The 25,718-nt window shown below is 40.7% G+C and overlaps 2 protein-coding genes across 2 annotated transcripts in view; one reads left to right on the forward strand and one right to left on the reverse strand.

Moving 5' to 3' along the window:
* LOC128496881 (dynein axonemal heavy chain 5-like) overlaps positions 1–797 on the reverse strand; it is a 115,365-nt gene extending 114,568 nt beyond the window's left edge. The window contains exon 1 of the mRNA XM_053466699.1: positions 680–797. Within this exon, the coding sequence (XP_053322674.1) occupies positions 680–797 (118 nt within the window). The remainder of the gene's footprint in view (positions 1–679) is intronic.
* Positions 798–5,282: 4,485 nt separating this feature from the next.
* NFX1 (nuclear transcription factor, X-box binding 1) overlaps positions 5,283–25,718 on the forward strand; it is a 37,354-nt gene continuing 16,918 nt past the window's right edge. The window contains exons 1-7 of the mRNA XM_053466925.1: positions 5,283–5,481; positions 11,792–12,856; positions 15,276–15,470; positions 18,559–18,636; positions 18,950–19,055; positions 22,220–22,291; positions 24,878–25,017. Of these exons, the coding sequence (XP_053322900.1) occupies positions 5,460–5,481; positions 11,792–12,856; positions 15,276–15,470; positions 18,559–18,636; positions 18,950–19,055; positions 22,220–22,291; positions 24,878–25,017 (1,678 nt within the window). The 5' untranslated portion in view covers positions 5,283–5,459. The remainder of the gene's footprint in view (positions 5,482–11,791; positions 12,857–15,275; positions 15,471–18,558; positions 18,637–18,949; positions 19,056–22,219; positions 22,292–24,877; positions 25,018–25,718) is intronic.

The following is a 25,718-nucleotide window of genomic DNA, read 5'->3' on the forward strand; positions in this document are numbered from 1 at the left end:
AGTAAGGGATAGGGGTCATTAAACTGCTCCTTTTATATACCGCACCAAACTGCTCCTTTTCTTCCATTGTTTGGTGCTGCTAGGAAAGGCAAACAAACACTGGTTGCTCAGCTCGCAGCGAAAGTCTCCTGGGCAGTTTAGTACAATACTTTATACCTCGTGTCTGGCACTAGCCGTCTGCACACAACATGACACGACTGACACAATAAGTTATATGTGGGATGATAACCTCTACCGTGTCAATATAAAAGGTTGTGGTACATGAGTATCAGAACAAATATTTGCATATTTATTTTATATATATTATATTATATTATATATATTAGGTATACCTTGGTATACCTAATTAATATAGTGACCCAAATCACACGTAACATACCAAATAAACATTATCATGTTGTACACACATTCTCTCAAACGAACAGCACACAAGACCCATGAATGGAGCACAGAAAGGATCCAGACATGGTGTGAATGGTGCCTAATGTTCTTCTGATGTCTACATGTGGAACAGAAAGTAAAAACGCAAAGCTCTTGAGCTCAGTTTGCTTTAGACTTAATGATGAATTAAGCATTATAAATATTAGATTCAATAAATATTTTATCGGCCATGTTTGCTTTGCCTGCTGCTTGAATTTGACATGGTGTCGAGTCTACATGCACTGAATTTTTCATTTACCTTTATTAAGAGACACCAGTGGTGGGGACAAGGACCTCTCCGGTTCCGCTTTTGAAACAGTATTTGTAGAATCTACTTCAGTTTCCTCTTCTACAATAGGGAGCTCTTCGCCGTCCATCTCCGTCCTGCCGCTTTCTTCCATCGGAACTATTAACACGTGTATTATTATTATTATTATTATTATCATCATCATTATTATTAATAGCTCAGTTGTTATATAATGTTATTCATGGGACACAATGCACATAGTATATATATTTATTTTTACTGTTGGTTGATTTAGAATTTTTTAAGGTGGAATATCGCCAAAATAATAAAAAACAATGTTTGTGGCACCAACAATAACACAATAACGAAGCTCCTGGCAATAATGGTGGGTTTACGAGGGCCCCTTGCATGATCTTCCAATCCAAAAGCTAAACTGCTAATAATCTCAAATCTCTAAAATATTATAATGTACTGGTGTTTATACAGTCAGCTGTACAGTCGTCGACAGAAGGGCAACAAGGCTAAGGAACCTAACATTCGCATGTTTTTATAGAACGTCCTGTCAATGCGTTTTAATAATAAGGGCAGACTCGATTGTAAGCTCACCGACTAGATTGTAAGCTCACAAAAACAGGGTCCTCTTCTCCTTTTGCACCGGGTTGTTATTTTGTGTGTGATTTTAAACTATTTAACTGACTTGTTTGCAATACCGCTATGGATTCTGTTGGCGCTATATAAATAAATGTAATGTGGAAACTTATCGCTTAACATAAACTGTTCGCCCAGCAGTTTTATGAATGACCTTGATGAGCCCTTAAAAGTTTTCATGCTTTCTTCACCTTTTCACACATGAATTTTCATTCGAGGTGCCTTTTACCTATTATCTGTGCACCCCAAAAAAACATGATCAAAAATATATATTCCAAAACACTCTCTGGCTTATTTCTACAATTTGTGCATTTAGTAAATGACTTCTACATCTCGGCAGGTGACATCTATGTCGGTCTAATGTGCAACATTCTAATTGTTTAGTGTATTCAAAACATACCTTTGGGAAATTCTGCAGAGGTTCTGTCTCGAGAGCTGAGGCTCGGATGAGACCTACGCCTGCTCTCACCCCTGTATGTGACTGTTGCGGATGGTGTTCAAGTTTGGGCTTCTCTGCTGTCCTTTCACTTTAGTATTGAAATGATGTCATAGCAACAGTTGTAATGTGATCTGCTTCTCTTCTGATCTGCTCCTTTGATTAGTAATCTGTAGGAAATCTGTCTAAACCCGTAGCTCGCAATGCCTCCCTTTACCTGGCCCGTGCTCTGGAATCTGATTGTCGGATGGGTCTTTAAGTTAAAAGGTGGGCTCTGTATGAAACATAAGTGGTCAGCTTTTCTGTATGTATTTGGCTGAGCTCCCTGCTCCGTTGCTATGGCACAAAGTGAATGGAATTGTACACTGACTCAGAGGGGGTATGGCTATTTAACTGTATCCCAGCAATACGGCTTCTTTTCACCCAAATGCAAATCCCCCAAGGGCAGGGAGCACAATGCACACACCTTTTCAAGCAGGTTGCTAACTGACACAATGGACATTTCGTGAAGCTATTCCGAGTTATTCTGTGCCGACACACAAAGAAAGTGGACGGCGAATAAACACAAACAACTCCCTCTTTGTTCATCAAACTACTCCATTCACACGGATTCATCATGGGGTCTATTCAGAGTTTGCAGGAGAGTGCGTTTCAGCTCCTTGACTTCATTATAATGTATGAAGGGCCAAGCACAGCGGGCTTCTGTTGCAAGAAGAGCTTGGCTGACCCGGTATAATGTGCAATCAAATCGGTGAATGTTCTTGCACATTGCACATTGAATAATGCATCATGCAGGGCCAGCTTGACAAACTTGCTACTGGTGGTCCTTCATAATGCTCTCCTGGGAACTCTCTCTTTAGTGAATGTACCCCATAGCCTGATGAACCATCCGCCACTATTTTATATCAGATGAGAATAAGACACTTTGATTTCTCTATAACTTATGCTAACATCAGACAAGAAATTTTTTATCTTATTTTTTTTGCACTTGATGAATGTAAGCGTTAGCACGAACTGTGTAAGGGATATGTACATGATAGCAACAAGTGTGAAAATGGCAAAACTTTTACCAGTACAAAAAATATATATTTTACTCTGCGAGCAAAACAAACCCTCAGATATATTTCCAAAAAGAAATCTTACAAATAATCGACAAAAATCATTTGCAACTATTTGATACTTTATATATTAAATGTCGGATTCGTCTTGTGGGGATAAATATTAAGTGATGAGTCCTTTGGGTTCTTGAAAAGGTTAAGTAGGAATATGCTGGCCGGCTAACAGGTTTCCTTAATGTCTAATGCTGTGTAAGTAGAGTATGAAGACACCTAGGAAAGTGCTAATGCTTCTTTAATTACATCCAGCCACCAAGGTATCTAAAATAACAATGACTTTAGGCAGCATTTTCATCCTGAATAGATCCTTTCTGTACATCTTTTATGAGCTTTCTTTATTTTGTTGGTGATTGCATGTCCGTCAGGATTAGAATGAGATCTCCGAAGGGCTGAAGGGTGCCAGACTGCCAGTCCTTCCTTGTATCCAAGATATTTCTCCTCCAAACTCCAAAAGAAGGTATTTGACAGATCAGCTGTCAGGGCCAGTAGTAGACACTTAGTGCCATGGTTCCAAAAAGCATTCCAGTTGGGTAGCACTGACTGCACTGTGACTGCTTGATAATTATTATTTTTTTATTGTTATATATATATATATATATATATATATACACACACACCATCATATTCCTTAGTGCTGTACAATTGGTAACTGTACAAGTAGTGCTAGTGACTTATGGAAACAAAAGGTAAGAAAAGCCTTGCTCAAAGAGCTTACAATCTAGAAACCACCTTATTTCCCATAAAGGTGCTGGGACAAGGTGGACATATTCCACAGCTAGCAACTACTGTGTTGCCTGTGGCATCGATAATATCCTGGCACTGAAAAGGGATATTTTTTTCTGGTTTGGGAAAAAAAGAACACCCTTTGGTCTAGCCATACTTTCATGGACTCAGCACTGACAATGATTTAGAATAATAATATTTCATATAATTCTACGAGGAACGGGCATAACCAATGAACAATGCATAACTCTGTCTCTGCGAATAAATGAGTATTATAACCAGGTGGTGGCAGCCTTTACCCATAAAGAGTTACGCTGATGGTTTACTTCCAAATCCTTGGCTCTATAGTGACCTTGGTTCAGAACATAGCTCCAGTTATTTGCAAACAATGATGAATTGTGTGTGTGACTCCAGAATTCTCCCCTCTGGAATTGAAATGGACATGTCATGTAAAATTGATATACATTACGCTAGCTAATAATATTTGCATTAAAACGATTTCATTTTTACTTCACCTTCTCCCTAAGTGCTACAAAGGTGCTGCAGGGAAACATCTCTTCGCCTATGTTCACTCCGACTAGCATTGTCATGGAAGACATGAGTCAAAGTTGAGATCAATTATGGACTGCATCTTGAAACTAGCCACACCATGTGCCTCCTATCGCCTGCACCTCGCCATAAGGGTAAAATCTGGAATGTACCAGAAATCGGACTCGTACATTCGTATTCAGGAGAACATGAAAACGAGCACGGATTTTGCGCTTTTGTTGTTCAAACGACAAACAAACGAATGTGCACGGAGATGCACAACACAAAAAATTAAGACAAAATCCCTAGTTAAGTCTTCCTTGGTAGACGGTTGCCTGAGTCTGAGACAACCGCTCTGCGCAACTTGGCCTGGGAGGAACGGGGATTATAGTCCCCCTGGCAGGGCAAGGTACACCTTGGAGCAACTTGGCCTGGGGAGACCAATGGCTTTGGGGCCAGGATTTAAAAGGTCCGCTAAAGCGACTCTATTGGTCGCCGGCAGGGGGCTCGTCTGGCATCAACCAATGAAGGACAGCATGCCAGTGATCTCTCTGTCACTGCAACAAGGTTGATACGTCCTATAGGGACTCTTAGCAGTTTTTCAAGACGTTCCATTACGTCCATATGGTTGCGAAAGGGATAAAGAGACAGCTGAGGGCAGGGTTTTATCAAAACTATTTATTTGATTTTGTAACTCATTCATATCTGATTGAAGGAATAAATGACATAACATGACATAACTGATTGAGGAATCGAGGAGAACAATGTATTTTGCTTACACTATTTAACACCATTGAACACTAGTTAACACTGTGAGTCACAAACAGGGGACACTATATGTGTGTGTACGTGTGTGTGTGTATTCGTGTCCATATGTTATGTGTGTGTGTTGGGGCAGAACAGAAGTTAGAAGGAGGATGAAGAATGTAAAAGGCAGGCAAGATAAAAGGAGACGGGCAAAGAATAAAGGAGGGAAAAGTGCTTGCTATAGGCAGGAAATACAGAAAAAGGGGCCCTTCCTGTGTGAATGCTACAGGGCCCAAAGCTCCTCAATCAATCAGGCTCTAGTAAAGGAACTCAACGAAAGATTGCGCGTGTTCGAGCAAAAATAAAGTTTATTGAAAAAAAAATAGGTGCGATAAACTACACATGCGCGTTCAGCGACATTCTGAGTGATACAGATCGCCCCTCTGGGTGACGTCAATCCCAGGCAGGAACCTCAGTATCAGACGCTGAGTGCCCGTTGTCGGAACGTTACCCCGGGGAACTGTAGTCACGTGGTCTCTGTTGCCCCTCAAGAGCACACGACGGTCCAGCAAACGGGACACTCGGACTAGAAGGCATGGCGGAGGCTCAGCCATCAGGTAAAGGACGGGGGTATTAAGTCCGCAGCACAGAGCAAGCGTTGGCTTGTAGCTTCGGTATAGGAGGCAAGACATGTGCGCTGTGCAGATAATGGCGTCACATACCTACAGTGACTCTCCTGTAGTGCAAGTGACAGGTGTCAGCTGACCTGATAAAGCAGCTAATACTTCCTGGTCATTCATCGTATGGTGTATGTTATGTGCGGTTTATAATAGGCACCGATTTTTAGTTCCAACCTGCAGTGCAAAGAGGGTCATTGTCTTACTTTTACTATTGTCAGACCTGTGTCACCGCCATGGCAGCAGGACTAGCACAGCACAGCCAGCCAGCCAGCCAGCCAGCCAGTTTGTATTAGGGCTTTGCTTTGATCACATGCTGTTAACCAGCTTGGTGGTTTAAGAAGTCACTTCTAAAGGAAAGCTAAATGAGGCAAATCAAAGGTCATCCATGTTCATGCTTTTACATATGTTCCGGCAATGAGCTACCCATTAATAATGGAGTAAAACTACATGTATGATGACACAGCATGGCTCGGGGATCCCCAAGGTGTCCCATGACGGATAAGAGTACACAGAGGATGATGGATCATCATCTAGTACCTTAAAGTAATGGATCCGATGATATCGTCGTGGACATGGAATTCCTTTTATTCTGCGCATCACTTTATGCATTCGCGCCTTTCTCCAGCGCACTTCCACAATCTCCGCAATTGGACCTTACTTATGAGAAGCTAGTTCTATGGTGCTTTAGGCATAGTGACTGTGGGAACTATATTTTTGTGTAATAGATTAAAGGGACATTTTTTGTCTAAATGTACAAACAGGCTTGTTACTATGTTGCAATGTCTGTTTGTACAAACTAGGTGCTCCCTTAATTATGTAGCGTTTACTAGCTGGTGTTATCTTTTGTGCGGGGTTTTTCTGTTATTTGCTATAGTAAAGATGGTTGCAAGATTTATTTTTATTATGAGTATCCTGCAATTCCAACATGAGTTTTTATTTTGATCCATCAGGAAGCCCTTTTCCAATAATGTAGTGTGAGTGTATATAAATGCCAGGCCACAAATGACATGCAGCATTTTGATATTTGGTCAACTGTGCTAAGTCAAGGATCTACAAATCTTGGGCAGAGGGTCGCCATGGCGGCTAGAAATAACTTTGCGGTGCCTGGGAGTAATACCTGGTACTGGTGTATCAAGCCCGGCCAGAGGATGCCACAGACGCAGGACACCCAGGCTTCCGAGTGATGTGACCGCAAGAGGATGTTAGGAGGAGAGGGTTAGTGTATGAGTGTGTGCTCACGCAATTGAGTCAGTGTGTATAATTCTGGAGTGTGTGTGTACTGTAGTGTCAGTGTGTGTTTATGTATAGTACCATAGTCTGTGTGTGTGTGTGAGAGAGAGAGAGAGTACTAGAGTCTGTGTGTGTGTGTTGTACTGTTACTGTCACTGTGTGGGTGTGTGTGTAAAGCCAGAGTCCATGTGTGAGTGTATGTATATTGTTAAAGTGTGTGTATATTTTATATATGTATAGTGCCAGAGCGTGTGTACATGTTAGTGTATGTTGTTGGATAGTGTGTGCGTGTGTATAACAGTGTGATGAAATATATTAACGGAACATATAGTGGTGGAGCATCATCTTAGAAGAGGGAGGGGAGCTATGACCGAAACTGTAAATACATGAAAATAAAAATGTGATTTGGGATAAAACCTGGCTCCTATGCTAAGCACTGTAGGAACTACTAAATGACCTACCAGTTTAACCCTAGCTTATCAGCGTTTACAATTACATATTCTTGTTATAACAGCTGATTATATGCTTGTTTTAGAATGACCTGTAGATGCTGCGAGTCCCAGAGATATTAGCAGACAGTACTTGATATTCTCAAGAAGAGATCCACATGACAATTTTGTAAAAAAAAAAAAAAAAAAAAGAATTCCACTTAACCTTCATGAATAACACCAATATTCCCAGGGAAGGACTGTGAGGGGAGTCAGGAAGGTACTTGCTCCATTGGTTCCTCTGATTTTTGGGCTTCTGCCAGAACCTTTTTTTTTTCTTTTCTCTTTTTCCCTCACAATCAAGGACTTTATGCAGTAAATCACCTTGAATGTTGTATATTATCTACGTGTTTTCTGCGCAGTCATCTTGGTACTTCTGTATCACAGGACCATTTGCTAGACTAAGAAACAGGGTTTATGTTGGCTGAAACTTGAATGCATTCTTTGCCATTTTAGTTTTTCTCAACACATACCAATAATATCACTATTTGAATGACATATTTCCTAGAATCTTGTATTTCAAGGAAATGCTTTACACATACAATAAAAGTAGGGCAGTAATACCTCCAGACCCATCCAGAAAAACATTGTCAGGGCTTTGTATTTACACCGGTCCAAGTGGGGGAATCTGAATATTTGATATTGGCGCTCCTTGTAACTGTTTCTTAGGGTTGATTATACCCCTTTTGACTCTATTCACTAAACTGATTCCCAGTATGCAATGGGGCACCAAAGGAAAAAATATATAGTGTGAATCCAGATGGTATTGAAGCTCAAGCTGACACAAACACTTGCATCACCACATAATTTGCTTGGCTGGAAGTCACCATTAGGCCATCACTTTCAGCAATTTACTTACCTTAGCTGAGCACAAAGCTGTAATTATTTTAGAGCAACATGAACATTTATCATAATGCCTTTCCTTCCCCTAGATCGTATCTTTTATGGACCTTTTTATAGGTTTTTATTGTATCTGTTCCAAACTCTTCTACAGCCATATTTTGGAGCTTTCTACATGATTTGGTATCCAAGGAATATTTGTGCTTTCACAATAACTGTTAGTTACAAATGTTAGGCTGATAACCATTATACTGGGGAACCTACAAAAATATAACGTGCTAACTAGTAGGTGTTTATGGCAATGTCAATGTTTCTATAATAAGCTGTGCGCTTTCATATTATTATGATTAATAATAATCATTTTATATTTCTTTTTACAAAGTGTACGGCTCTTAATAATGTTCTCCTGCTCCTTACAACCTTCCTATAATGATGTACATTTTCCGGTGTACGACACAAAAACAGAAGGTACAAAGACGTAAAGAGGACACTTAACAAATATAATCAATCATGGTTACAACAATATTAATTTATGGGACTCTTCTTCTTATTCCTCTGCGATACCCCTTGAAGGTCATTTTTGGCAACACTTATTTCTATTTTAATAGTTCAAAAGGTAAGGTTTTTAAGTACATTAGTTGGAAGTCTCTAAACCATTTACCTTACATTAGAGACAGAGTATTCTAATTTAACACAACCCTAAAGTACAATGAATTCCACATTAAAGCTGATTAATAGCTCATGTTATACTGTCTTTTTGTCAGTCGTCTAGTAGGAACTAGGGCTGCAACAACTAATCGATAAAATCGATAATAATCGATAATGAAATTCGTTGGCAACGAATTTCATTATCGATTAGTTGAATCGATTATTATCGATTATAAAATGAGGGTTTTTTCAGAGCAAACGCTCTGAAAAATCCCCCTCATTATATAATCCGTTTAGTCTAACTCACCGTCTCACAGCAGCAGCTCCTACTTACTCCCCCTCCCTGTAATCACTGTGACAACTGGCCCCGCCCCTTCCTTCTCCAGGCCAGAACCACATGGCTGTGACACTCATCCAACTGTAAGTGTATATATATATATATATATATATATATATATATATATATATATATATATGTATGTAATATATATATATTTGGGCTACTGAAAGTTAGGGGAGGTGGGGGTAATTTAGGGGCAGTTATGGTTAGTGGGGTGTTTAGGGTTAATTTAGGGGCAGTTATGGTTAATTGGGTGTTTAGGGTTAATTTAGGGGCAGTTATGTTAATAGGGTGTTTAGGGTTAATTTAGGAGCAGCTGTGGTTAATGGGGTGTTTGGGGTTAATTTGAGGCAGTTGTGGTTAATGGTGTGTTTAGGGTTAATTTAGGGGATGCTGTGGTTGATGGGGTCTTTAGGGTTAATTTAGGGGATGCTGTGGTTAAGGGGGTGTTAAGGGTTAATTTAGGGGCAGTTATGGTTAATGGGGAGTTTAGGGTTAATTTAGGGGAATCTAAATCCTGGGGGCAGTGAAGTGACATATTTGGGGGTATAAGGCATATACAGTATATAAGGCATATGTGGGGAGGGCAGTGTGGCATGTCTGGGGAGGACGGAGTGGTGTATCAGGGTGTATAAGGCATATCTGGGGGTAGAGTGGCATATCTGGGGGTAGAGAAGTGGCATGTCTGGGAGGCAGGGTGGCATGTCTGGGGAGGATGGAGTGGGGTATCAGGGGATATAAGGCGTATCAGGCACAGTGGCAGATGTGGGAGGCAGCGTGGAGTGGCAGATGTGGGAGGCAGCATGGCGTGGCATATGTGGGGAGGGCAGGGTGGCATGTCTGGGGAGGATGGAGTGGTGTTTCAGGGGGTATAAGGCGTATCAGGCACAGTGGCATGTGGGGGGTAGAGTGGAGTGGCAGATGTGGGAGGCAGCGTGGAGTGGCAGATGTGGGAGGCAGCGTGGAGTGGCAGATGTGGTAGGCAGCGTGGCATATGTGGGGGGGCAGCATGGCATGTCTGGGAGGCAGCGTAGCAAGCCTGGGCTCAAATGTGCATATATTGGGGGGCTGGTTGGGAAATAAAGACAAGAAATGCATTTTATCAAAGTTTTTTATTCTGCTGTTTGTATTTAACATCATTTGTTTAGTAAATTATTTTAAATAAATTAAAAATTTACATTCATTTTTTTATCCGATTAATCGATTAATCGAAAAAATAATCGGCCAACTAATCGATTATTAAAATAATCGTTAGTTGCAGCCCTAGTAGGAACTAAAAGAGACATAGGATCCTCAAGAACTCCCTCCTTCCCCTACAGCAACCCACAGATACCCTCTAGCAGCTATAATGACTGAATTCATCCACATCCAGAAGAACCCTTCTTTTTATTTATTTAACCTTCTAATCTCAGGACCTGATACTCCTTGGCCTCCCTGTAAAGTTAAGAATATTGAGTGGCCATACCCAAATAACCTGTATAGTGATTCAGCTACGCCCTCACAATGGAGCCCATTTTGTCATATGACATTGTTGAGTGCCAACGTTTGAATGAAAGATTACCAAATAATGAAGGATTTCTTTGTTTCTCCTTATCCTGCATCGCAAGGACTTGTTCATGATAGAGATATTTCACCACTGTCTATTTCCAATAAAAAACACTTTCCTTTACCCAATGATCTAATATTGCCTTCACTGATGATACCACTAAATAATTGAAGCGTCTAAGGTTTATAGGTGCCTGCTATTCTGTTACGCTCCCTTTCCTTGCATTTAATTCTGCATCTTTAAAGCACTGTAACCCCCCCCCCCCCGAGAGCTCAGGTACATGCAAAATCTTGAGATTTGGTCACTAAGGAAGAATATACCCCAAAATATAACCAGATCTACGGTACAAATGAGTTTACCCTAATTTCAGATGGTCTTGGGTTATTCTAAAATGAAATGGAACATTTTCTCTGTGGTAATGGTAACCACCATGATGAAGACAAAAAAACAGGCTTGGTATGCTTGAAAACAATGTCTGAGTTTGGTTTTATCTGATTTAGCCATAAGTAAGACCTAAAGAGATCTATTCATCTATTGACAAGAGTAAGAAGCAAGAGCATGTATTTAATTTGTTTGGAGCCATGGTTCTGTGGATTTGTTCATTTCCGCATCAAGAATGCTAAATCTTAGGATTCTTATTATATTTGGCAGAGGAGTTGCTAGGCTCTAAACTTACTTTGGCGCACAGCCAAGCAATATCTGGCTGAAATAGGTACTTGTTAATGTTCACCTATCCCATCCAACAATGTATGAAATCCACCTTTTTAAATTGTTTGTGAATGCATTCTTTTTGGAAAGTCTTCAAGTTCACATAGTGATCTAAAGAATGATGTAAGCTGTGTTGCCAAAACACTTTTTTTTTTGCTTCTGTAAGTCATTGGGGGTTGATTTGTTTACCACGTTAATTGATAAAGTTTTCCTTTTATTCTCTTAAACTGATGATTAAAAAGCACAACAGGAACGTATCAGTCTGTCATTCCCAATATGGCACTGTAAAGAACATTCTGTATAGCTGACTTCTGAAAATGGGTAGACATATGGCTATAGTCACGCTTCAACACACAAATACTTTATGTTAAGTGAATGTTCTCCTATAATGAATATGCAATTTAAAATCAACTAATGCTAATTTAATCACATGTTTCTGTTATGTAGGGCCATCAAAGTACAATCCTGATGCAGCTGACTTTATTCCCAGAGAAAGATTAAGTCACCAGCCCAGTTGGAGAAGTCATGGGAGACCTGAAAGTAACAGAGGTTGGAGCAGGAACAATAACATGCCCCCTTCTCACCAGCAACCTCCCAGAGAGAAGAACCATGAGAGCCTTTCACAGAAAATGCCGTTTAACAACACTGTGAAAAGTAGCAATGAACAAAGCCAGCAGGGCTCCCCAGACACCTCTGGTGCAAACAAACCTGTGAAGAATCACAGCTTTCAGAATCAGAGGTGGCATAGGTCAAGAAGTGAAAGGTCTCACACTAGAAACCATCCCAGGCAACCTCTCTCAGACACATCAGCAAGGCCAGCTTTTGCTGGAACCACACCGCTTGGTGACTGGCGCATACGAACAAGAGAGCCCAGTGACTTGTGCTCATCAGAAAGTGAGAAGGAGGTGGGCAACGCTGATAACAGAGGAGCTAAACCAAAGAGATTGACCCATGTGTCAGGAGGGTCTCTTAGAGGTCCAAGAGATAGAACAAAGCATTCGTATGACCGAGACAAACGAGTAGTTCCCAAGCAAAAAGTGGAAGACATGTTTGAGAACATACCCCCACGGAATATGGCAAAATCAATACCACCTAAGGAAGAGCATTTCAAAACCAGACTTGAACGGTATGATGGGGATGGAGCATGTGAAGACAAGCCGAGGCAACCACGTCCTGTGAAGAACACTCTACATGACTCCTTGGACTGGAAAAAACCCCAAGATGTTGTTCAACCATGTAAACCGAATGAGCCTCACAGAAGCAAGGTATTGAGACATGACAAAAGTCAATCGGCAGCTAAAGACAGAAAAGTCGAGAGGGGACAGCAACCTGTCCTCTCTAATGCCTATCAAGAGCCAAAGGCACGTGGCCCCCATTGGGCAACTGATGGCGATAAACATTCAGGGAGAAAACCTCCCCCTCAGGATCGTCCTCCCAAGACATCTATGCAGCCCGGCTTTGGCAGACAGTGGAAAAAACATGATATACCAAAGAACAAGGAAACTCACACAGGTAAGTCGTGTCATCTGCCGATAGTTTGTTTCTCTATAAAAAAAAAAAAAAACAAACAAAAAAACTTCACCTGTTGACATTAGCGTACATTACCTTTAACAATGTCAAAGATGGCTGGAATGCCACTTTAAAGGGTACAACTCAGTGTTTAAAATAAAAATTAAAAAAGAAAACCCTAAACATATTCCAAGGTATTCTAAGGCTTTTATTCTGTTAAATAAGCTGTCAATCAATGGCAGAAAAGTGCTCCCAATGATTTCAGTGGGAGACCTTTAGACATGTGCACTGAGGTATAAACAGAGGGTTCTGCACACACAACTCGTCTGAGCTGGAAGCGAGTAAATCATGGGCAGGGAGAAGCATTCAGTCGGAAAATGGACTACATGGAATACCATGCAGGTATCATATGCATTAAAGGGTGTATGATGACTGGAGTGTCCCCTTAAGGAGAAAAGCAACATAGATAAAATGTGATACTTGCCTGTGCAAAAATGCTTTTTATGCAAAGCTGGTTCACCTTTATGTTTCACATTGTACCAAACCTTCAGTGTTGTGAACATGATGTGGTAGCAGGTGGTTCATTGCCTATGAATTGTCAGCTTGAGTTCTGCTTCTCTTTCAAAAAAGCTGGATTTTTTCCTTTTTGTTTTTTTCCTTTTTTTTTTTCTTCCTTCTCAGCCCCCCACAAATGTTCTTTGGTTGAGGCTGCCATTGCTGTCAGTCATGTGATATTTTGGGTAACTTTCCTTGCTCATACGCCACACTGAGCTGATTCTTTATGGCAGCGCTAATGAAGCCAATTACTCAATAGACCTTGTATTAGTCTGAGTTTCTGCATGGTTTAGCGGTTCTATTGTTTACCACAGGGCTGTATGATAAGTAGTCGAAGTGTTACTCAAGTAGATTGGGCTAAGATAATGTATAATTATTTTTTTTTTACAGCTTTCGGTTAGTTTTTGGCCTGTTTTTCTGCCCTCTCATTTTTGTTCACTTTCTCTCGCTCTCTAAATGTTTCTCTACCTTCTCTGCCAACCACTTCATCTTCTATCTTTGTCCGCATCTCCGCAGACGTAACCCGACGGGAAAGTCCTCCTTCAATTAGGGAAGAGGACATCACCAAAAGCGCCGTCATTTTGCCCTAACTTAAACTCCAGGCAATATATGGTGGTGCATCTGGTGACGTCTTCTCCCCCGATTGGACGTTGGGCCCACGAACCTGAAAGATGACCTACCAGCTTCTATGACGGAGCCCTGGCGTCGTCACATGATGTTTTGGTGCTCATTCATAGAAGCCCGTCGGAAGTGCCGGCAGCAGCAGCGGAGGTTGTCTGCGCGCATTGCGCAGACCTCCACCGGCTGCCACCACTACACACCAAGGAATCTAAAGCACGGGGAAAAGTCTAGGGAAGCACTGGTAAGTCGGGGGAGGGTAAGAGTGGCATAGGGTGGGTATAAGTGCTTTCTAAAGGCAGAGTGGCATATAGGGGGTTAAAAAGAATATCAGGGATGCAGGGTGGCATATAGGGGGTTAAAAGGAATATCAGGGAGGCAGGGTGGCATATAGGGGGTTAAAAAAGGAATATCAGGGAGGCAGGGTGGCATATAGGGGGTTAAAAGGCATATGAGTGAGGCAGAGTGGCATATAGGGGGTTAAAGGGAATATCGGGGGCAGAGTGGCATATAGGGGTGTATAAGGCATATCTGTGGGGCAGATGTGCATAACTGGGACCAGGTTGGGAAATAAAAACAAAAAATGCCTTTTTCTCAATCATAGTTTTTATTAAATATAAAAAAATAGTTTACATGTAATATTTACTAGTAAAACGTTTTTCTTATAGGGTCGACTTATATTCACGCTTTTTCATTTTTCCCTAAATTATATTCAAATTTCGGGGGGGGTCGTCTTATAATCGAGCAAATATGGTAAATACAATATTTCTGTGATATATGTTCTGTATATAAATGGTTTCTATAGTGTATAAATGTTTTTACCACATTAAAGTACATGTGCAACAAAATTACACATTGTACATGATAGTGGATAGAGGTGCTCCACACATGGTACATGAACGTCAGAATGATGTCACATCTTTCTCCACTGCATATGTGATTGCCAAGAATCACACTGAAGGAGCCAGAAACTCCATTCAAGGGGTCATCTGGGTACAAAGTGAAACTCATTGAGTATCTGTAAAATGAATCATATTGTCTGAGACAGCAGCCTTCCAAATACAAAGCTTGTTAAAACATCTACAACAAAGAAGTTATAGCAGCTAATAATGTACCTGCTGCCACCTAAACTTTTGGGTTCTCCATATTTTGGTGCGTCCAAAAGTTTTGTGTTTTTTTTTGTCTGCCTCCAACAGCCGATAGTTTGGTACACATGGAGCTGATGAATCTGTTTATCTTGGCTTTGCAGGGTCTCTGATCGAGCAGCTGACTGCTGAGAAGTATGAGTGCATGGTGTGCTGCGAGGTGGTGAGAGTCATGGCCCCGGTCTGGAGCTGTCAAAGCTGTTTCCATGTTTTTCACCTCAACTGCATCAAGAAGTGGGCTCGATCGCCAGCATCACAAGCAGAAGGCAAGTTACCCGCTACCTTATCAATGCTGACTGGTGTGTGTGCTTTTTCTTTGTGCCCTTAACATGCTTAGGCTGCGGTGTTGTAAGGTTTATTAATCAGAGGTATGAGCAACAAAGCGGTGACATGCTTCTTGTGTTTTGATCTTTCTTAAAATCTTGTTGTTATGGCAACTTTTCTGAGAAATGCCTCGTTGATTGTCAGAGACAGAGGAACATTGAATAGAAAAATCCAGTGTTATTCTACCATTAAAGTCTCGTTCAGCTTGCTATCTTGCTCATCTCCTAATAGAGCTGTCTTTTTTTTTTTTTTTTTCATTCACTCATTTTATTCATTCAAGATTTCATCACTTCATTCTGCACTCTGTTTTATATATAAGTGCCATGTACCCCAGCCTACTGTTTCACCATCCTTATGGTGCAGAGTGAATTACCTACCACATTATGTGCTGGAAGATGAGCCAGTCGGGCCACATCATTCAACCACTGGAAAAGGAGATCTTTTCCCAGCGTGCCCCGTCGTGGAGTAGCTAGGAGCAGGAAGCTGCTTTAAACATGGTGTTAAAGTGTACACTATTTCTTATCATCTTCGTCTCCGCTAGTGCTCTCTGGGTAGGAGGAAAGGAATAGGTGGAAAACCTCTTTGCTTATTCCTGCCTCACAATCCAACAGTCAGTCAGCCATTGTCTGAATACTTTAAATTATTTCATAATCCAGGTAAGTAAGAAATGGCATCACCTTCACTGCATCTGTTGGGGATGCTGGACAGGAGAGACTGTTGAATTCTTGGGACCTGAGCTGCTTTACCTTAAAGAAGTGGCTATGCGACTACCAAGCAGTGACTCATGAGAGAATTCACAGTCTCAAGATCTGTGTGAGTGCTGGTTCTAGATCTTGTCCTTATGCACATTTATAATGTGTGTGTGTGTGTGTGTGTGTGTGTGTGTGTGTGTGTGTGTGTGTGTGTGTGTGTGTGTGTGTGTGTGTGTGTGTGTGTGTGTGTATATATATATCAGTATCTCCTGCAGAGTAAGTAAGGTAAGAGCCTTCCTGCATAACACTTAAGCGTATGTGACACTGTTATATGAGCTGTTTATTGTTTAGGCCTGAGGTGGTGATAGTGATGATGATACGTAGGTAAACTGTATTTTTCAAGCAAAGATATTGACTGGACAGCGGGCTCGCTGGAGGGGACTCCTGTTAAAAAAACTCGGAATGGAAGCGACTAGTTACTATCACAAGTCTGTATGGAAGCGATTGTGACACAGATACATGCCACGGTTTAAGAATCATCAGTCCTGATGCTAAGTCAGGACCTGACAAACCCTCAGGCGCCAGGTAGGAGCCAAAATGACAAACGCTGAGCCCCCCCTACCTTTAGCAGGCATATCGCGGTCCCTTAGTGTACTGTGTTTAGGCGCGGGGTAAGACCATCCTGAGCCAACAAAGGTGTGTGTGTGTGTGTGTGTGTATATATGTATGTTACTTTGTGTATGTAAATGTTAGAGTGTATGTGTTAATGTTACTGTTTGGGTATGTTAGTTGTTCCCAAATTACCATTACACCCAATTTCTGTGGGTGTAAGTATCTTAATGTGGGTGTTAATATGTGTTAGTATTTACATGTATGTGTGTTAGTATTTCTGTGTAAGTATGTTACAGTAGTATATTACTATGTATGTGTGTGAGTGCATGTGTGTACGTATGGTGGCATGTGTGTTAATAAGTATCATTGAAAACATTTTTGGCTCCTAAATCTCAACCAAATTTGCTGACCCCTGTGCTAAGTGAACACTTTGCTAACAGTGCTGTATTTAGCCAACCCCTGTGTAAAGGATTACATTGTAGACAGGGTATGTTACAGCCCTGACAATGATAATGTTTTTAATGAAGGAATTGAAAGATACTAGATTTCCGGCAGTTAAGTACAGAAAATCTGTTGAGAAATCTGCTGCTGTTTATCCAAGATTGGGCAAACCGCTCTCCTCCTCTTTCGGAAATAACTCTCAAAGTCAGTCTATCCATTAGATGGGCACGATGTCAAATGAATGAGAATTTGTGTCTATTTAGATTTTTTTGGCTATGCGGATAAAGCTGTAACTCGGATGTGTCGGGTGTACACCACGCTCGCATAGAGATGGGTAACGTACGTTGAAAGAATGGCTAAACCTGTTATCTCCATTGATTCACAGAGTGAGTCACTATTTTTATTGAATATATTTGTACTGCTCACCAACTTCACTGTGCTTGTGCACTCTGAGGCTGCTGGAGTCATCGAAGGCATTTAGGGCTCAACCTGTCTACACACGTCACTGCTTGTGAAAAGCGATAGAAAATATATGGTTGCTGACTGACTGCTCCCTCTAAAGAAGGGTAACAGGGTAATTTAACTCTGCGCCAGAAATCCTTATCAAGGCACTCCATATCACTAAACTATTTTGGTTTTATTTTTACATAGTATGCCATTTTATTCTTTCATATAGAGAGCTTTGCATTTAACACTTTAATTACAGAATTAGTTAAAATATTGATTGTGGTGGGCAAAAATCCATTTACTGCATTGCTTACTTCTGAGTGTTGTGTGACGTTATAGCCTGGTCATTGAATCAAGCCACAGGTAGTATGTAGATCCAATTTGTATTATTGGACTGGTACGATTTTGTTTTTTTTTTTTGTAAATTAAATAAATAATGAGATGACTGTGCATCCTTAAATATTGCAATTGTGATCTTACTGATATTGTGCTACTTAATTACAGTACCCAACTTCCTGAAAACCCTTCAGCTCCAACTACATGCAAACAAGGTCCCAACTTAAAGCTGTATGGTTTTAATAACCAAACGGGGAGGATACATGCAGAAAATCAAAGGAATATCATTTCTGACTCATTTTATTGCAGCCTCTCAAGTAGTATTGTACGTTATTGAACCACAGGGGTTAATGAATTTTTTAAGATATTTGTAGGAAAAGCGTCCAGTCTCTCGACCATAAAATCTCAGTGTTCATGTAAGACTCACTGGTGAATAGTATTTGTATATAAACTTTGAGTATTGTGAAGCTCAAGCCACCCGCATTTAGGGAAAAAACTGTAATAACATTAATGGGTTTATGTTTTTTCTCTACAGATGGTAACAGTGGATGGCGTTGCCCGGCCTGCCAAAATGTTACCTCTCGAGTTCCCAGTATCTACACCTGCTTTTGCGGTGAGTCTGGCACTAGTTACATAGTTAATATGGTTGATAAAAGACACACAGTTCATCAAGTTCAACTATTCCACAAACATATCCATATTAGTTGTTCCAGAAGAAGGGAGGAAAACCCCAGAGACAGTAATATCATCTCAAAGGGACAAAAAATCCTTCTCGACTTGAAGGCTTTTATTGAAATGTGCCGGTAATTTCACTAAACGTCAGACCTGGTGGCATGGTGTATTTACATTGATGTCATCCCATCTGTCCCAAGATGTGGTGATGACACCTTCTCATCATGTTATATTGATTTTATTATTTTCCTTAGGCAAGGTTAACCATCCTGAATGGAATAGAAATGAGATTCCTCACAGCTGTGGCGAGCTCTGTGGAAAGAAGCGAGCGGCCCTGGACTGTCCTCACACCTGCAACATGTAAGCGAAGGGCTTTCCTGTCATTTTTCTTTTCTTCACTTTGCTATACAATATAAAGGTCCACCCCAGGTGAGCTCCTGCTGCAGGAAGAGCTTGGCTGGCCCTGGATAATGTATGACCAAAACTGTGAGATTTCTTCATTCTCCTCATCCACATTGTACCTTTTTGAAACATGCCTGTGTTGGTCCTTCATAATGAATAGTCAAGTGAGGAAGTTGACACCAAAACTCTAGGACCTGGTGTTTTCCATAGGTTTAACAACGAACCTTGCCGAATGAGTGAGGGCCTGCTGCATTCGTTCTATTAACCCCTTCGCGACCTTTGCCGGTTCAGGACCGTCATGACAAGAAGGTCACTAAATGACCTTTGACGGTCCTGAACCGTCAAAAAGTTAAATAAGCTTAGAAAGTGATCAAGGATCACTTTCTTCGCTTAAACGGCCTTGCTGCAATGCCTCGATGTCGAGGCATTCAGCAAGGCCGAGATCGGCATCGGGGGCCATGTCTGGCCCCTCCCCGGGGCGTCAACAGCCGCCATACATTGTATGGCGGCGGACGCCCGTTTTAAAAGCGTTTAGGAGGCGATCAACGATCGCCTCCTAAACTTAAATGGTGTCGCTGGAATGCCTCGATCAGGAGGCATCCAGCGACACCAAACACTTACCTTTAGGTGGGCTGTGACCGCTCCGGAGAGCGGTCACAGCCGCAGCTGCCGGTGATCTTCGCCATCAAGTAAGATGGCCGCCGCTCTGTAAAAAAAACAAACAAGAAAAACTTTGCTAGATGGTCTCCAGACCCTCTAGAGAACTGGCTCCACTTGCTGGTTGAATACAGGTACTGCATTCAACCATGCAAGTCAATGGAGCCCAGCTTTCTAATCACTATGTGATTAGTAAAATATTCAAAAAAAATAATAATAAAAAAAAAAAAATGGAAAAAAAAAACAAAAAAAATGTGCTAACATTTAAAAATAATTATGCAGTGATGTCACTAGATGAACCATCCAGTACCAGCAAAATGTGTAAAAAAAAATATAAAAAAAGTATTAAAAAAATAAAAAAAATAAAAAAATAAAGTTTATTATTTTGAGCAAGTGCTAAAATTTCTCAAAAATCTCAAAGAGTTAAAATAAAAGCACTTCAAATACCCAAGGGGTGTCTAATATATAAAAAAAAATGGCTGATGGGGTAAATTGGAGTGGCCTAGCTCACAGATAGGGCATAGGTACAGACTGACCAAAATGGAGAAAAAAAGCGCACTTCCCAAATGTGGCATTTTAAATCTGAAACAACCCGACAAACCCATGCATGTCGGGTATCACTGCACTCAGGAGATGTTCCTGCACACATATTGGGGGGTTGTTTGACAGTGACATATACCAGAACCTGTATATCTATAACTAAAGTACAATTTGTGTGAAAAAAATTACTATTACAAAGTTTGACAAAGTGTAGTTCTATAATTGGTGCATGGAAAGGGTTAAAATAACAGCATTCGGAATACCCTGGGGTGTCTAGTTTTCCAAAATATATGGTTTGAATGGGTTAAATTGAGTTAACCGGCTTCAAAGATATTCCAAAGAGGAGATGGAGGCAGAATGACCAAATGACCACCTGAATTACGCATGCCCCAAAAGTAGCCTTTTACCAGCCAAACAATCTGACAAACCCATGCATGTGGGGTATCGCTGTACTCAGGAGATGTTCCTGAACACACATTGGGGTGTTGTTTGATAGTGACATATACCAGAACCTGTATATCTATAACTAAAGTACAATTTGTGTGGAAAAAAAAATAAAAAAAATTACTATTACAAAGTTTGACAAAGTGTAGTTGTATAATTGGTGCATGGAAAGGGTTAAAATAACAGCATTTGGAATACCCTGGGGTGTCTAGTTTTCAAAAATATATGGTTTGAATGGGTTAAATTGAGGTAACCGGCTTCAAAGATGTTCCAAAGAGGAGATGTAGGCAGACTGACCAGATTTGTTAAAAAAGATTTGGAAATCATAAAACGCTGCTTGTACTTATTGCCCTATAACGTACAAAAAACAGCAAAAAAACATAAAAACATTGGGTATCTCTAAACTCAGGACAAGTAGTAGAATCTATTTAGCTAGTTTTTTTACTTGCTTTTTTAGGTGAGTAAAAGATTTTTCAAATAAAAGTCATAAAATGTCTTTTTTTTCAATTTTTCACCATGTTTTTTTTATTTTTTTTATAGTAAATAAGATGATACGATCAAAATAATGGTATCTGAAGAAAGCCCATCTTGTCCTGAAAAAAACAATATATAACTTATGTGGGTACACTAAATGGGTGAGGAGAAAATTACACCTGAACACAAGCACCACAAAAGTGTCAAAACAGCCTCGGTCCCACAGGGTAGAAAACGAAAAATGAGCCCGGTCCTTAAGGGGTTAATATGGAAGGGTTCTCCCACTTTTACTGTAAATTTAGAGCTTGTATTACTGCTTAAATACTACATCCGGCAGCAAAGATGTCAAAGTAGCCTGATAACCGAGCAAGTAAAGGCGAAGCCACAGAGTACTCCGAGACAGAAAGTTTAGAGTATTGTATGGCCGTCTAGAGCAAATATTCTTTCTTTTTAAAAGACATTTTTGTAGGTTGTCCAATTTATTGGCAAGGTTTGGTTTTTAAAGGAAAAGAAGCAAGTACACTTAATTACTGAAAGTTTAAATTGAGAAGGAATCTGAAACACGAGGCTAAATCATGAGCCATGTCAGATTGTTAAATATGCAGGGCCGGCCGAAGACTTAACGCCGCCTGGGGCGAAGTTTAAAACGACGCCCCCCCCCCCCCCCCGCCGACGTCGGGGGGGGGCATTTTAAACTTCGCCGACGCCATAATCTACGATCCCCCCCCGGTACTTACCTTTAAACAGTCTGCGCCGCAGAGGAGAGAGAGAGAGGGGCGCCGAGCGGGTAAGCGAAAACTACTCGGTGCCCCTCTCTCTCTCCTCCGCTTCAAAAAAAAAAAAAAAGCGCTTGGGGCGGCAAAGTGCCGCCCCTTCTAAAGTGCCGCCTGGGGCAATTGCCCCAGTCTGCCCCATTATAGGGCCGGCCCTGTAAATATGTAATTGGGTATTAAAATGAATAGCTGTGCATATGGTGACATTGACATGTTGACATGTTTCTCATGCAGTCTGTGTCATCCTGGTCCCTGTCCATCGTGCCCTGCCTATACGACAAAGACCTGCGAATGTGGAAGAACAAGGTGAGTGAATGACCTGTTAGTATTCAAGAGCTCATGTTTTGATTTTGCAGATGAACTAGGCATTCAGTTCATTCATTTTAAGGGAAAAGCACGAAATTCAATTAATTACAAGTTTGCGGAAGGGAAGGGTTGGTGCCTCTGACTTTGGTTTTTCTGCTTGTTGGCTAGACTCATGCAGGAGTTCTAAATGCATTTGCGATTTCCACGAGATGCAAGTGTCGGACCGTAAGCCAGGACTGCACAAAATGCTTAAACGAAACCTTAAAATGTAATATGCAGAGACTAACGTCCAAAGTTCTAATTATTAAAAAATTTGAGTAGGCCCATCATACATTAACCAAAGGTACGGGCATATAATATGGTTTCTGTAGACTTATTCCATGCGTGCGTTATATCCTCTTTAGCTACTATGCTCCAATTGGAAGCCTGTCCCAATGATATAGTACTATTTAAATGTTACTGAAATTTAAAAAATGGCTTTATTTACATTTTCTTAAATATTTTATTCCTCCTTGTCCATAACATGTGGACATTTTTCAAGACAGGACAATTTTAGCGGACATTTTAGCGGATTATTTGTATTTTTCGTTCTGGCATTAATTAGAAAGCACCAGTTTGCGCTTACAGAGTCGGTGGTAAAGAATTGTTGGCTTGCAAAGTAAACTTTTAGTTTCATACATTCTTGCTTTCTGAAGTGGGTAAAAATATTTATTGATATTTCCATTTTAACCTGTGTCAGACAAGTGTCATATTAATGCTTTAAATCAAATGCTTTGTCATTGCTCTAAAATTGTAGTGTCCCATAAATAACACTGAAGATGTTGAGGATGGGTGTATTATTTTACATCCACCCTCTCCCTGATTTTATCGCTTACTTGCATCTCCCTCGACTGTGGATTTTTTTTAATGTAAGCCATGTATTTTCATCTAGTTTCTGGTCTTGTACTTCTACATTTGGGTATTGGAACAGTAACCCATGTATGCGGGATGCTGTTTTGGGGGGGTTAAACATTTTGGCTCTGCTTGTTTGCTGCTTACCTGGTAATTCTAAAGGTTACAAGTTACTGGATTGTCAGACCTGCACATCTGGTATTGGTTAATGGCTTAAATTCAACAGATAACTCATTTTTATGATTGTTCTGCACTTAATGAGTGAGGAGAGGTGTGCTAATGGGTTCTTCTCGGTGCTCTGCACTACCTTCTGGAGCTCATTTGGTGACAGCTTGATCTCACTCTTCATTGCAGGTGAATATTTCTTGGGTTGGCATTAGAATGCAGTAATACGTTTCAATATGCCAAGAGCCTTTCCTGTAGGCAAGGAGATTTAAAAAAAAATTGCAAACATATTATGTAGAATATTTGAGAGGCTTGTGTCATTATATCCCCACGTACCGGCCATATGGGGTATATGTGCGTCTATTCCTCTGGCACAGCCGCAGTGGCATATGACAGTGTAGTGAGTAATATGGAAATGTAATTAATGTGGTCGATTTTGTACAGCAGAAGTTTATGGAAATTATAAAATGTCTCATTAGCCTAGTAATATTCTCTCTCGTTTTATAAACAATTAGTGCTTCTAAATTAATGTATAAATTTGGCTTCGGGCAAATGTTGTTGTGATTTCTTTTAATGATAAGCCAAAGGTAAATAAACCTGTTTTCTTGAGTTTTCCATGGATTCTAATTATGGTATCCTCGTCCCAGTGACAATTTACTCCATCACTCCATATCAAAAGGAGCCCAGAGCCAACATCAGCAATACTGTATGTGTATCTGATAAAACAACCATAAGAACACGTGTGTTCTTTAGATGCTCATGCTTGGTCAATGCTAAGCGTTGCTGCAACCATACTTCAGTAGTGCATGTATGAGCTGCAGTCCTTTTGAGGGAATTCTAATTCTAACTCCATACAAAGAAAAAGAATAACCGGAAGCTCAAAAGAAGGCTTATTTGTTGTTACAAAGACAGTATAAAGTATCTAACGGTGTGTTAAATGCATAGTAAAACTACCCAAAGTGATTTGGGTCTATGGAGTATAATTAGGGTGACCGTGTGTTCCAGGTTTCCCCGGAGAGAGGTCCCGGAATTTTGGGATCTATCCAATGTTTCAGGAATGTAGAGTTGTTATATGAAATCCACATGACATATGCCCTAATGTCCAATACAGACCCACCAACAAAGTATATGAAGTACTTTCCTTTAGAAGACACGGCAGATTGTCCCCCTGTGCTCCATTGTTCTTGCTCGTTTTGACTGAGTTGCCACCACTCACCATCGGCTTTCCATAGTAGCAAGTTTACGAATGAAAGTGTGTATACATATGGTAATGTGTGAGGGAGATGTGGTGTGTGTGTGTGTGTATGTATGTAGGGGGCATTTTAAATAAGTACATATACACCGATCTTGTTATCATGGCAGCTGTCACTGGGTGCGAGATATTAGGCAGCAAGTGAACATTTTAGTCCTCAAAGTTGTTAGAAGGAGGAAAAATGGGATGAGGGTAATAAGGATATCTTCTAACTCTTTGTTTTTTTATTATTCTTTAGGAATTAGTCTTTTGAATAACAATTGCTGTGTTCCTTGCAGCCAGTCTGTTCGCTGTGGACTGTCCTCTACCATGCACTGTACTGATGTTTGCGGGACTCTGCTAAACTGCGGGGAGCACAGCTGTACTCAGGTGTGTCACGCCGGGAAATGCCCCGCGTGCCAGCAAATTATACATCAAGGTAAGTGCTGACACTGCCTGCGTTATTATCGGGTTAATATTATCAAGAAACCAGCGGCAATAATGTCACCGCAAATTTTCTTCTATCCGAAATGCAAAGTTTCCCTGTCGCTTCAATGACCAGTACACATTTCTTAACTACTTGTGTAAAGAGTTGCTATCTTTAAAAATAAAAAAGATCCACATTATGGTTAGTGGGTATGAACTTCATCCCCCATCAGCACTGGTTTCATTTGTAACCTTGGTGTTCCTACAGAAGATATGTCATTGACTTACCGTCTCCTATAACTTTTCATTGTTGAGAAGGAGTTTACGTGGGGAATGCTCCCTTGGTTGCAATGACCAAGTCATTCATGTACCCCGAGTAGGTGCTGGTTAATCTTACCCGTTGTGAATAAATAACAGTACCTAGCAGCTGCTCTCATAGGCTTGTATCTGAAGGCTCCTCTCTCTATAAACTCTGCTTATCAGCTTTACATCTTGACATGATTTGGCCGGCATCCTTCCGCTAGTACACAAAGAACACAAGTGTGGTTAAACTAGTATATTATTGTTTAATTCCTGGGTATTCTATAGCCACATTCCTTACTCGTTTGACCGCATAGTTAATTGCTTTGCATAGAGGATCCCAAGCTTATGTTTGGTCTGTTAGAAGCCAACACATGGAACTATATCTTGTTTCAATAGCTTTCTCTTTTTGTT

Source organism: Spea bombifrons, chromosome 5, assembly GCF_027358695.1.
Source record: "Spea bombifrons isolate aSpeBom1 chromosome 5, aSpeBom1.2.pri, whole genome shotgun sequence".
NCBI classification, from domain to species: Eukaryota; Metazoa; Chordata; class Amphibia; order Anura; family Pelobatidae; genus Spea; species Spea bombifrons.